Source organism: Populus nigra, chromosome 18 (assembly GCF_951802175.1).
Source record: "Populus nigra chromosome 18, ddPopNigr1.1, whole genome shotgun sequence".
Taxonomy (NCBI): Eukaryota; Viridiplantae; Streptophyta; class Magnoliopsida; order Malpighiales; family Salicaceae; genus Populus; species Populus nigra.
In genome coordinates this window covers 7,715,689-7,729,659 of record NC_084869.1, presented here as the reverse complement: position 1 = coordinate 7,729,659, position 13,971 = coordinate 7,715,689, and the positions used below count along the sequence as shown (strand labels likewise).

General features: G+C 28.6%; 1 protein-coding gene across 2 annotated transcripts; it reads right to left on the bottom strand.

Annotated features, from left to right (window-relative positions):
* Positions 1 to 298: 298 nt before the first annotated feature.
* LOC133678153 (flavin-containing monooxygenase FMO GS-OX-like 9) lies at positions 299 to 3,312 on the bottom strand. Of its 2 annotated transcripts, none has more exons than XM_062100373.1 (7): positions 2,628 to 3,312; positions 2,318 to 2,388; positions 2,062 to 2,220; positions 1,898 to 1,980; positions 1,198 to 1,333; positions 889 to 1,062; positions 299 to 737 (listed from the first exon to the last, which is right to left on the bottom strand). In XM_062100373.1, the coding sequence occupies exons 1-7, from the start codon at positions 3,181 to 3,183 to the stop codon at positions 540 to 542; spliced, it is 1,377 nt and encodes a 458-aa protein (XP_061956357.1). In that variant the 5' UTR covers positions 3,184 to 3,312; the 3' UTR covers positions 299 to 539. The 2 variants fall into 2 exon arrangements, with proteins under 2 accessions (XP_061956357.1, XP_061956358.1); XM_062100374.1 differs by having other exon boundaries at positions 3,006 to 3,311.
* Positions 3,313 to 13,971: the final 10,659 nt, after the last annotated feature.

Here is a 13,971-nt window from a genome sequence, read left to right as displayed (position 1 = left end):
TAAAAGTAAAATTGAATATTGTGATGAATGTGTTTTCATTTTAAAAATATATTTTAAAAAATTATCATAAAAAGTAAAAGTATAAAAGATTATTTAAAAAAATTCTTACAGCCTTTTTTTTATAATAGGTGAAATTTGCGTAAGGTATTATTTTATTCTTTTAATAAGTTGTATATATTGTTGTATTGGTTAATAATAATAGTAATAATAAAATTATTTACCTCATATAACTCTAGAATTCTTAAGAAAGCAATAAACACAGAAAAAAAAAAAACAATACTTTTCTAGGAATCCTACATTGCTAAGCAAACACATTTATAGTATATTTGCCCAAATGATCGGGGAAAATGAGTAGCATGTCGATATTTTAATATCTCTTTTTAACTTAAGTACTATATTGCTAAACAAGAATCGCCCTTTTCTTTTCTTTTTTTCAAGAACACAAGGGCTTCTTTTTTCTTGCAATTGAAATGGTGGTCCAAATTGAACCCAAAAGAAAAGGGAAAAAGAAGGAATGGTCCAAACAAAACCAAATGGCTTTAAAATGTGAGGTCTTCAGCTCCAAGTTGAGTGAAATGAGGACTTTGAAGAGCCTCTTGAAGCAGCTCATGATCCTCCCACGAGTCACGGTACGCCTCCAAGTTGGCATCAGCATTTACCAAGGCCGACAAGCAAAGTTGTTTTCTCCATTCTTCCAAGTGTGGGAAGCCAATATGATCGCCATATCTATCGCAGTACTGCAAGTAAAAGCCAATTAAGTGAAATGACCATGTATCCAAGAGCAAGAGGGCTACAAAGTGCTGATGGCCTTAGCATCTTGTATTTATGATCAGTGCTGATGGCCAATTAAGTGAATTGACCATGTATCCAAGAAATCAAGAGGAGTACCTCAAAATCTCCAATGTCATGGGTATAATGCTTTGGAATGGCTGCAGCATCCCTTGATCTATAGAATTCCTCAATGGAGTCCATCATTTCCTCCCGTGATGGCAACGTTCTTTTCCCTGAAAGTAGTTGAGCAATCCATTTTGCTTGGGCCTCAAAGAAAGGGAACCCTATGATCTGCATTAACGAGATTAAACGCTTGAGATTATACTGTCCACTTTACTGGAAAGATGTAATCTCTAACGACCAAATAAATAAATTAATGTGAGCTAAGGATGATGGTACGTTGGAAGGGAATGATAAGATGTTTACCTTTCTAGGTATGCCTACAAAAGAAAGAGAAGGAGCAAGCGCTGGAGGGAAGGTGTGCTCATACAAGGGTCCCACTCTATCATCATCCACAGCTACCATCCCTTTGGTGTCAAGAAATGGGAATGTGTATGAATACCTACATTCATAATTACACGACCGAATTTGAACCATCATTGTTTTATTACAACAATGCATCCCTGAAATTAATAATAAGAAGAAGAAGAAGAAGAAGAAGAAGATGGATTCGTCATGATACGCGACATGGGTAGTTCTGCCAGATTGCCCCCTAGCTTTATGTGAATGTAGGGTCCCAATACTGAAGAGCATCTCATCTCACAGTCAAGATCATGATAATTCAATCAAGCAATGTTTTTTTGGCTGGGAGACAGACCTTTTATTTGACTGCCACTAACATAACCTGGATGAAATTAATTTTCATTTTTTATGAAATCTTAAAATGTATTCTTATGATTTAAAAAAGGTTGATAAGTAAAAATAATCAATTAGCGCCTTTCAGGATCCCAAGTTTGATGATCTGAATATATATCCTCCAGACTATATTTCTCATTTGATTTTATCAGATTTCTTTGCAATAATATTCAGTATTTACAACTTAAGCATCACAAAACTTAATCTACTCTCTATGTGAAGTTCACCAAAACAATTGAAGTATGGATTCCATTTTGAATTTTGATTTTACCCTGTGCAGTGTAAGATAGTGTCGGCAATGAGCCAAGAGCCATCTACAAACACAACTCGACCATCTTCTTGGAGAGTCTCGATCTGCAATTAAATTGATCATAAATATATCATCAGAGTAAATATTTATAAGATTGTGAAAGAAAGAAAAAACAGTAATATCACCTGTGGATGGAGATGCAAGTTCTCGTGTTTAGAGATGACTTTCGATAAACCCTCTGTAATATTAAGAGATTTGGCACTAAGGTGGACTTCCTTGGCCACTTCCATAAGCTCCATTGATATATCCTGTCCGCTTAGCGAATTTCCCACAACCACAACAACCTGCAGTAGTCATAATTAATTTAGAATTGATTTTGTTATCATCCCTTTTAGTAATTTGGAGGGACTTGAAATTAAGGAGAAGGCATTTTTGCATTACCTCATTGCGGAAGGGCTCTGGAACCCTGTAAATGTGACTATGCATTTGCTTCCTTTTCCAAGTATCCATCCCTTGAAATTAACGCACGAAAATAAACAAAATCATTGATTTGAAAGTAACCATGAGCATGTCATAAAAAGAAGGAAAGGGAGAATAGCTTTTGATTCATCTTCGTTTGGTGGCGGTCTGTATGACGCGAGCGTGAAGAAAATTCAAGATCATAGATTCTTTCGTCTAAAGTCAATAGCTCTTTTTCCCATTCTTTTTCGAAGTAGTACTATTGAAGGAAGAGGGATTTCTTTTAGCAAACCTTTAATGGTAGGCAACCTAGGATGAGAGTAGTGACCAGTAGCCACGACAACCGCGTCAAAAACCTCTTCCACCGCCATTTCTTCGCTGCTTTTGTCTCTGCTCTTCACCATCCATTTCAAGTCTTTCCCGATCTCATCATACTCTAACATCCGTACGTATTCTACACTAGTGTTAAACCTTATCATTTCCCTCAAACCAAAGTGCTCACAAAAATCCTTAAGGTACAACCAAAGTTCCCTATGCCCAGGAAACCTCCTAGTGTCTCTACCTTTCTTGACCAAAAATGGGAAATCAGTGAAACCCATGATCTCCCTAGGAGATATTAACCTAAGAGAGGCATAAATACTACTATGCACTTGTAAAAACTTTTTCTTACCTAACGGATCCTCACTCTCTACATTAGGCTCATATAACCATTGACCACCAACATCGTATCTTTGTTCTAAAACCACAACATTGTGACCTTCTTTCCTCAACTCCCTCGCGGCTACTAGCCCCGATGGTCCGGCACCAATAACGCAAACTTTTTTTGATAGGCTCAGCGGAGAAACCATGGTGATCCGATTTGGTGGCAATGGCTTGTGAATTTTCTACAAAGATTTTGAAACGAATGTTATTGTGTGAAATATATATAGGTAGGGCAGGGAGTTTTTGTAGTTGCTGAGGGCTGGGTTTCGAACTTCCAAGGGAACGTGATATATATATTGTGTGAAAATGTGCACAAAATAAATAATAAAAAAAAACAAAAGGAAAAGGACAAAGGAAAAGCTAATAATAATGCAAAATAAAGAAAATGGCTGGCTGCCACAGACATGCATGGCCCATCAAAATAATGATTCACTTTTCCAATGAATTTTTACAAATTCAAATCTCTTCGTGAGGAAAATGTGTTAATTAAAATTGTTGGTTTCTGGAAGGTTTATCTCTTCTGATGATGCATGGGTTTTGTTTTTGAAAAATAAATATTCATTATATTTTTTAATATTTTTTTTCTATTTTTATCCTGTATTATTATGTTTTTGTAGTTTTTATTTTTCTATTGGAAGAGAATGGTTTTTTTATTTTATTTTTTTATGTTTAGTATTATTAGAGTTTTTTAATTTTTTTTCTATGAAAGTGATTATAATAGCTAGCCTTTTGTAAAATATAAATGAATAAAATTATGTATTTTAACAATTTTCTCATAGTTATAGCGTTTTTTGATTATTAATGGTTTTGGTTGGAGGCCATAAAGAACATATATTAGAGTTCATTGATTCCTGTTAGGTAGTTGTTGTGTGATGTTGACTACTCATGACAGAAAAAAATTGAAAAACATGATGTACTTGTATTGAAGGGAATTGAGATGTTCTCCCTCGTAAAAAAAACACATTAAAAAATCAATATCTTTTATTTTTCTGGCTAGGCATGTGCGCTGAAAAATGATTTTCATGGGCTTAGCACTTGAACTCTTTTTATATTGTCTTTTATTTATTTAATAAAATTAACTATGATTAAAAAAATGTTTAAATATTATCTAATTTTTTTATAATTTTTAAATAAAATTATATTTTTTATAATAATATTAACAAGTACTTTGTGAATTATTATATATCACCTAATATGAAGAATTTATATATAAAAAATATGCTCATGAATTTTAATTGAAAATAAAATATCTATTTTATTAATTTTTATTATAAAATTTTTACATGATTTTCTTAGATCAATTATTCTTTTACCTTCTCTTTTATTGCTTCCAAGTTATTGAATCATAATTTTATTATTATTATTATTATTATTATTATTATTATTATTGAACATTGTTTTCACAATCATGATAATGTTTTGAAAAACAATGATTATGATAATATATATATATATATATATATATATATATATATATATTCATGAACAAGAAAAAATAGTTTTAATTAAAGAGATATTTTCCATCCTTCATTGAAATAATTGAGATTTTTATGATTATTTATTTTAATGATATATAGTTTTTTCTTAAAAAACATAATGCTAATAAATAAAAAGTCTTTGTAAAAACAAAAAACATGCTTTACAAATTCATACTTTTCTAACATCAATGGTGATCCTAGTTTGAAGCTACTCTAGAAATTCTTCCGATACAAATTTTCGAAGGTTATCATACTTTTCTAACAAATTCCAATTAATTCTAAAAGAATAATCTTTTTCAAGACTTCTTTATCTTCGCTATAATTTTAGTATTCCACGTATATGTGCTTGTGATTATAATTTCATACAAGATGCTTAGACAAAGACTCCAACTCTGATATGGACATTCAAAACTAAATTCTAGCAATAGTTTTCATAACAGTAAAAACATTTGGCATATAAACCAAGGTTGTCAATTATGTTCTGTTTTATTCGGAATGATCGAAACATTTAATACCAATTCAAAAAACAAAATAATTTTCATTTCATTTTAAATCTCGGTTCGTTCCGGATTTTTCGGCTAAATTTCAGCCGGAATGTTCCGGTTTCATTCCATATATTCCGTCCCGGTCTTGAAAACCATTGAATTAAATTGAACTTGGTTCAATTTAATTAATTAAATCACCCAAGTATAAAAAAGCTTTTTTTCATTACTATTTTCAATAACAATGATAATAATAATAATAATAATATTGGAAATTATTATTACTATTTTCATTAACAATGATATTAATTTTTTAAAATTAGATTTATCACTATTATATATGGTTTATATTTATGTTGTTTTTTTCATGTTTATACTTTGTAGGAATTTGAGCAAAATAAGGGATGCTTTAAATCTTATTAACCTTGATAACATTGACCTAATTTTATATTTTAAATATTTATGTTAAAACATTTTACTTTCATAATATTTTGATATTTTGTTTAAGTTGAATTACTTTAAGTTAAAGATCTATTTAATCTTGCTTATTTAGAAATATTTGAAATTTTAAAATTATATTTATTTGACATTGTGTTTGTATTGCATAATTTATAATTAATTTATCTTGAATTTGAATTATGTATGTTGAATATATATATATATATATATATATATATATATATATATATATATATATATATTACAACCCTGAAACGACACGTCAAAATATTCCGAAACTGAACCATTCCAATTGAAAAAACGAAACATCTACTAAAACAGAATTGACAACCTTGATATAAACATCAAGTACTATCATGGTTTCTGGAAACTCCCCAATCATTCAAGACCATTGAAGTATCATCTAATCATTTTTTTTCTTCAGAAAAGCCCTTTAATTAATGCATTATTGGCAATAACAAAATCCATAGTTCTTTAAATGCCCCATAGTTCTTTATTAACATGTTCTCTATAATTAACATGTGTATATTTATTTTAGATGTAAAAAATACCTCATAATTCTTTATTTTTCAAATGAAAGAATTAGGTCGAACAAATATGATGTGGCAAGAATCAATGTTGATCCAAAACTACTCGATCATGTTATAAAACATGTTTGACATGTCACTTGTTATAGACATTATTTAAATTTTAAAATTGTGTGTTTTGAATTTTCTTGAATAGTTTTTTTATTGACCATGAACATTAAAAAATTGAAGTTATAAATAAATGATATCCTAACTATTAGGCTTGAAAAACAAATAATATAATGTTAGAATCTTTCTATAACCATTATGTTCAGATTTACCCCCCAAGTCCTCTTTAACAGGGAGAATTGTATAACAAGTAGGAAAGTTATATACTGTGACCAATTATACCCTTTATTATGGTCAATCATACCTTGTCTATTGTATTTCTTCTATACCAAGAAGTCTTCCTATATAAAGAGCAATCATGATAGTTATTACCTTATATGATAAGGGAGTTACTGTTCTTTATTCTCATCAATAATTTTTTATTCCATAACAAATATTAGTTATTGTTGATCATTTTTAAAATCCTTATCAAATTCTAAATTGACCTTTAAATAAGCCATTGCAACCTCAATTAAATTACCAACTATGTATGTTTCCCTTATTGGTTGACAACTTGTCATTAGGTTATAGGAAAATTGAGATCACCTTGTTGGAAAGTAGCTTATGGGATGGTGATATTCCCAATTACAAATCAAATTGGTCATAAATAAAGTAGTCAAGCCATGTAATTGGTCTAAAACTACCTATACTCTTGTGCAATAAATGGTATCTTATGAGCTATTATGCCTAAATTATCTTTAGCTTATTGTGGTAACTCCTATAATAGAATAAGATATCTAGGGTGAGGTGTAATTCCAAACATCTTTATTAGAGTGTTTATGATTTCAAAACTCTTTGGGATATGCATTTCACATGTATAAGCATATGGATTACCAAACTTATTCTAATACAGTTTGTTATGTATCTAATTTAATTGATTAGATATAGCTAGCAAGGTTCAATTGACCATCATAATATTGTTTTGGTAGGTTATGTTTGTTGTGTTCTCTAAATCTATTTGGAGAGCTTTTATATCAGTGTTGAAAAGATGTAAAGGCTAATAATAAAATGTTATTTTAGGAGCAACCATGTCCAATTAACTAGAAGTTGTCATAGTTGGTTGTTACCATTATTCAGTGCTATCAAATAAATGGAAATGATATGTATATAGTTATGTATGAGGCACTATTACACCAATATATCATATTAGGTTGGTAGTGATGATCTTATTAGAATTGATGGAAAAGTAAGGAACTATATATGGACATTAGTGGTGAATTAGATGATGGTGGACTATCAAGCTCTTTATAGCTAAAAACATGGTTCTCTTAATTACTTATACTGACTATTCATATAGTGCAATAATGATGAGTTTACTAGTGTATTTTTAGGCATATTTAATGGTTTTTAAAAAGATATTGAATTTGGTTCCACCGAGCAAGTCAATTTATATCATGTTAATTAATTTCACTTATAACTTAGCCTATAATGAGGTGATAACTACCTTTATCAAGTAAGAAGTATGATTTTAGATCTTGATTCCTAAAAAACATATGTTTATTCAATGAAGCACCATTGTGTATAAAAGAACTTAGGTTTAAGGAAAAAATTTGTAGGAATTTAAATATTATGGGAAAATAAAGCAAAGATGTAAATAAATCAATAAAAGCTCTTTAGCAAAAACAATAATGAAAAATGAATAGTTAAAATCGAATGTGTGAGGCTACCCATCATTCATAGTATGTGTATAATTTTATTATATTGGTACAACGTTTGAATCTTATCTACTTAGGTATCCTAATCTTACACACACGCACACGCACACACGCATGCACACATATCATATAAAAGGGTTTATTGACCAGTCACAACTTTTAGTCACTTGGTCAACTACTCCTTTAACTTTTTTAGTTGATAAAGGACTTTTTCAACTTAGTCAATTATTTTAATTTATGATCAATTTTTACCCTTTTTCCATGTTCAGTCATGAACAATCATTGTTTTCTTTAGTTTATATATGTATGTTTATTATAGGTGTAAATAGGAGTCAAACCTTATAAGAATAAGAAGAGAGAAAATTTTATAGGGTTAAAATTATTGGTAGTGAATGACTAATAATATGTTGTCAATAAATAGTGATGATTATAAAGCAGTGCGTAGGGAATGGGAGTTCCGAAGAAGGCAATGGGTGGTAAGGCTCGTGCTAGCACCAGGTGACCTAGTATGCGATGACCCTCATAAAGGAAAGCCATCGTCGTGTGCAAGTATTATTTCACTTATGTAGAAGAAGAGACATCTTCCTTCTCATCCAGCCAAAAAAACTCATCGGGATGGACAGGTGCGATAGCTCGATGGATTGCGTGGCCATCATGCCTGATAAATTAAATTGTGTTTTTCTTGTTATTTTAGCTATGAGAAATTTTTTATTTTTATGTGATAAAGTCTAAAGTTTCCAATCTACCATAGACCTTTATAAACAAGTTAGAGAGTCACTAAAATTATCTATAAATTTTAACATATTAAAATCAACACATAGTCCATCATATTTTTTCTTTTGATTTTATTTGTGAATTAACATACTGGATGTTTTGAAATCAAAATAATTTAGTAGCTCTCATAAAATAGTATTATTTGTTCTATTATTACAAAGTAATAAATTTAGTTTTGATATGTTTACTCTTAATAAAAAAAAAAAAAACATCATGTCAAGCTTTAAAAATCAAATTTCAAGTTGTTCATAAATGTTTGTTGTCACACTAATATCACGGTGACTTGCCCTCTTTCTTATAAATGAATATTTTTTTTTTAATTGTAAGGGGGAGGTTTGAAACTTATGAAAAGTATAAAAGAGTTACCATCTAGTAATATGATCACTAAAAATCCTAACTAATCTTCAAAGCTCAAAGATAAGAGATTGGTTATGCTAGAAAAAGATACTATTACCCTAAAACATCCTACCTAAGGTAAGCTCTATTGTTACTTGTCTTTTATTTCTAATGGTCTATTATACTTATTTTTTCAGTGGTCTACCTATATGGATGGTAGTAAGTCTACCACAATGAGTTAAAACTTGGATGTATTTATGGTTTTAATCCTATCTATCCTATGGTCCAAACCATTTTTTCCACTTTTGATTGCTTAGTGAATTAATATATCTATGATTATTTACTCTTGATAATAGCCTATGACCCATATTGGTCTATCAAACCATGTCAATGAATAACTGGATAAGTATTTACTGGGCCTATTGTACCTAACAAAAATCCTATGAGGAGTTAACGTTAAACTTGTTGTTTATGTAACAATGACCTATAGATAATGACTGATTAAATATCATTTTCCCTATATTACCATGGTTCACTTATAATTTTATTAAATGAGATTTTATACCCCAGTCCTAGATATCAAAGCAGTGATCTGTTAAAGGTTCATCTATTGAAAGTAGGTTCTAGTGGCATTAATATCTTTTTTTCACATGGTTTGGGAAACAAATTTCTATGCATTCATTTGACCTAATCTAACAATTACATTGATATCATTAATTATAGGATGTTGCCTCAAATAAGTGTTTTACATATTAGTTGGTAAGACTCTTGTGGACAACTTTATTTAATTATCAAAGTTTCTATTGTTGGCATACATAATATGAAGTGTGACTTTTCCAAAGAAAATAATACTCTTAATTGACATTTAGGTGTCATTGATGAATATTTGATTTAAATTTTGAAACTTTGAAAGATTTATTTTTTAGTTTGGAAACAAAAAGGACTAAAATGTTACTCCACATCAATGTTCAAGATAATATCCCATGTTGAGTTTATTTATCCTAAAGACCATAAATGAATAACAAAATATTTTATTTTAGCATATTATATTTTTTAAAAAAATTCAATGTTTGGGATGTCAGCCCATAATGGCCCTTAATATGGGTCAAAACCTATTGGGCCTTGCAAACTTATTTTAAAGCCTAAAAATACAACTATGATGTTATTTTATATTTTTGTTGAGAAACCAAGAGATAGCTACCAACACCAATGTTTTGAACCTTCAGGCTTAAAACTAGTATAGACTATCATGCAAGAATGACTAAAAACATAAGATGAAGTTTAACGTGGGTCTCAACCATATGCATAAAAAGAGAACATTTAAATTAGATACAAAAAAATTTCAAAAACATTTAAACTTGATAGAAAATAACACTTAAATTGGAGAATGCATGTCTTTTGAAAGACATACCTTGGTTGTGGGTTTGACTCTAATGACTCAAAGAGAATAGCTAGACTAAACCTACGATAAACAAAACATAAAGAAATATCATAAATATACATAAGCTCATTAAAGGTTTAATGTAGTTTAGGACAAGCTAAGACAAGATATCCACATGGAAAAGGCATAATACAATAACATTTGCAAACAATGAGAAACATAGGTTGCTTTCAGGTTTCAATTTTAAAAGACAACATGTTGAAATCGTTTTAGAGTTCTTCATAATAAGTGAACATTAAAACCAATTGATTCCATTTTTAGTCCACAACAGGAGAGTAAACCATTCTCATAATAACAAATAGTACAAGACAATTTAGAACTCAATCACATAGTACAAGATTCTTACTCATTCAAAAAGAGTCCTTCCCAAACAAACATCAAAATAGTAATAAGACATCTTAAGATTCAATGATACAAATATTTTTTATTGGCTTTTTAATTTTAAAAGCTTCACTTGAGGGGTGAGATGGTCTTTGCACACGATCAATTTGTCATTTTTGAATTGTTTGGAGGTAGCACTATTTTTTTTTTATTTTTCTATAACAATGTAATTACCGTATTACCCTTAAAAAGTAAATAATTAGAACCTTTAATCCAGGGGCTATATGATAATTTTAATTTTGTCATGAATTATTGAATTATGCATATACCCTTACTATGCAATTTGTTAACATTGGCTTCAAGGGCTTGATTGTCATTTCCTAGTGGTTTTTTTTGTTATTGTTATTTAGTCCTAAGAGCATTTTTTATATATATAATTCTATAAACAATTGAATTACACCATTACCCTTGCCATTCAAATTTTTTAGCCTCGACTTTAAGGCCATGATTGTAATTTCATATCGGTTTTTTTTTGTTATTATTGTTTAGTCATAAGGGCATTTTTTGTTTTGTGCATATAAAAAAAGGTTGTTGATGCGTGCCTAGCAGCATCAGGCACTCGGCCGCCTTTGGGCAGCATGTACGGCTAACGAAGGTGGTTGAAATCAAATTTCTTCCACATCATTTGATACATCTTGGCGCCCTCTTCTTCCTTGGATGACACATGTATAATAATGAGGTCTAGTTTAGCGCAATTAGCTTTTCTTTTGTTTTTCTTTTCCATCTCTTTCTTCCTTGGATTATGTGCTAGCCATGCAAAAAATTATACTAGCGCTTCAATTTCTTTTTTCTTTTGATTTTGTCATTCTTCTTTTAATTGCAATTTTTTTATTTACATTGATTATTTCTAATTAGATGTTATTTTCAATTTCATCTCTAGTTGTTTGATTTTATTAGTTTTGTTTTTAATCAAATTTGATCATCATTCTTTTAATTGCTATTTGTTTTTTTTCCAATCATTTTATTGATATATTTTTTTTCTTCAATTCCATCCTTGAGTATTTGTTTTTCATTGAATTGTTTTGTCATGTTTGGTTCCAATTCTTTTAATTGTTATTTTTTAATTAATTTGTGTTTTTTTTTCAATTTTTTATTGACTTTTTGTCCTCAATTTCATCCCTCAATATTTGTTTGGTTAAGAATTTTTTTTTTGTTTTTTCAAGTTTTCTTTCAACGGGGTCACCTCAGTCTTATGATCCAAATTATAAATTTAAAAGATTAACCCGGGTCAACTTTGGTCCTTTTCTAAAGCATTTTTTTAAAATATTTTTTTATCGGTATTGTTTTTTGCTATTTTATTTATTGGGTCATCTCAATTTCATGTTCTAGGTCATATGTTTGATTTGTTCACTCAGGTTGGCTGTCGAGTTCACTTGAGGATTTTTTTATATGTTTCCATCATATCGGCAGGTGTCCATTTTTTATATTTTTCTGATGTGTTCGGCCTTTCATAATATATTTTATGGTGTGGGTTTATTCAATCATTTTTTTGTAATTATTGTTTAAGTCATGAGTTTTTTAGGGTGGAGTTATCTTTTATTTATTTAAATAAAGAAGTTTAGTAAATATAACAGGGTAAATATCTCAACTTTATAATTTCTTTCTTGATTGTTGTTAATAATTTTTTATATATATAAATGGTTATCAATTTATTTAGTTAGATGATTGTATAGGCTTTTCAACTACTACTTTTTAATTTTTCATGTGAAAAAATACATTGGAGCATCCTACATTCCTGATTTGTTTTTAAAACAAATTATAACATGCATGCCAAATTCACGATTTTAATTTTTTTTAGTTTTTCTCTTTTTTTATTTACACTTTTTTTGGAAAAAAAATATTTTTTTTATTCTTTACACTCTATCTATTTATATCATTCTTTTTATTCATTTTTTTTATTCTTTTGTAATTTGTTTTTAATATTTTTTTTTACATTTTGTTTTTTGGAAATTTGCTCCGCACAGACTAAGAAAATGATCTTTTAATGTAGCAATTATAACATTGTTTCATTTTTCAGCTACGTTAAAAAATTAGCTTGAAATTATATATATTTTTATTAATGCATATGATCTTTATTATATTTTCTTACATGTAAGTTTTGACTTTGTGATTCACAGTTATATTTTTACTTGATATAAAAAAACATATTAATAATACCTACACATTAACTTTTTTGCGTTGAAAAAAAAAATTATTCGACCTACAGTTAAACAAGTTGAATAAATGCGTTAATAATTAATTTTTTTGTATTTATTAACACAAATATTTCTCATAGGCTTTTTGATTTATAATTACATTTTAAAAAAATTTGAAAAGCATGCATATTTATTTTTTGTTTTTTCCCATAACATTTATTCAACCTGTAACAAAACACGAATCACATAACTAGTATATTATCTAATTCTCCAACATGTCATTTTTTTTTCAAGTTATTCCTCTATCCTATCCAAATTTGATATAATTAAAATTTTAATAAATTTGAAAAGCTTGCATATATTTTTTTTTTCCAAAAAATTTATTCAACCCGCAACAAAGCACGGATCACATAACTAGCTAGTATATTATTTAATTCTCCAACATGTCATTTTTTCTTCAAGTTATTCTATCCTATCCAAATTTGATATAATTAAAATTTTCACTTTGAAAATACCTTTGAGTAATAATTTTAATGTTATATAAAAACTTCAAATATTTATTTTTAAATTTTTTTGATAGTTGAGTAATATTAAGTTAACCAAGTTGAGATGAGAAGTAATTAGCCGACTTATGCTGGGAGTTTGGCTTTGATCACATTTATGATTTTGAAAATTCCTTTTTCTTATAAACAATTATTAAATTTAAGAGATTTTTCTATTATATGCCTATATAACTCAAGACAATGTTGAAATGAAAAATATTATTTCTTTAATCTCAAAGTAAATGTTTTTTCTAAAGAATATATTGAAGAATTGGATGAACACAATTAAAAATCGAAGGATATACTAGGTACATATCCAATTATTTAAGAATATATTGAATTATTTAATTACCGGTGTTTTAATTGGTAAAATATTATGATTATTACATAGGATATCGGAATATCTATTTTTTCTATAGCAGATTTAAAAATTCAGGAATATCTTTTATGGATATAATGTTTATATATTATATAAACTTATATAATGTTATAAGTATTTATCGAAGTAAAAAAATACAAAGTAAAAAAAAAAGGAAAAGGAAAAAAAGGAATGGTCGAAACAAAACCAACTGGCTTT

Coding starts and splice junctions, on each gene's coding strand:
- LOC133678153 (XM_062100373.1), bottom strand. CDS start 3,183: ATGGTTTCTCCGCTGAGCCTATCAAAAAAAGTTTGCGTTATTGGTGCC. Junction 2,389..2,627: donor TAGGTTGCCTACCATTAAAG/GTTTGCTAAAAG, acceptor GTTAATTTCAAG/GGATGGATACTTGGAAAAGG. Junction 1,334..1,897: donor ACTATCTTACACTGCACAGG/GTAAAATCAAAA, acceptor TTATGAATGTAG/GTATTCATACACATTCCCAT.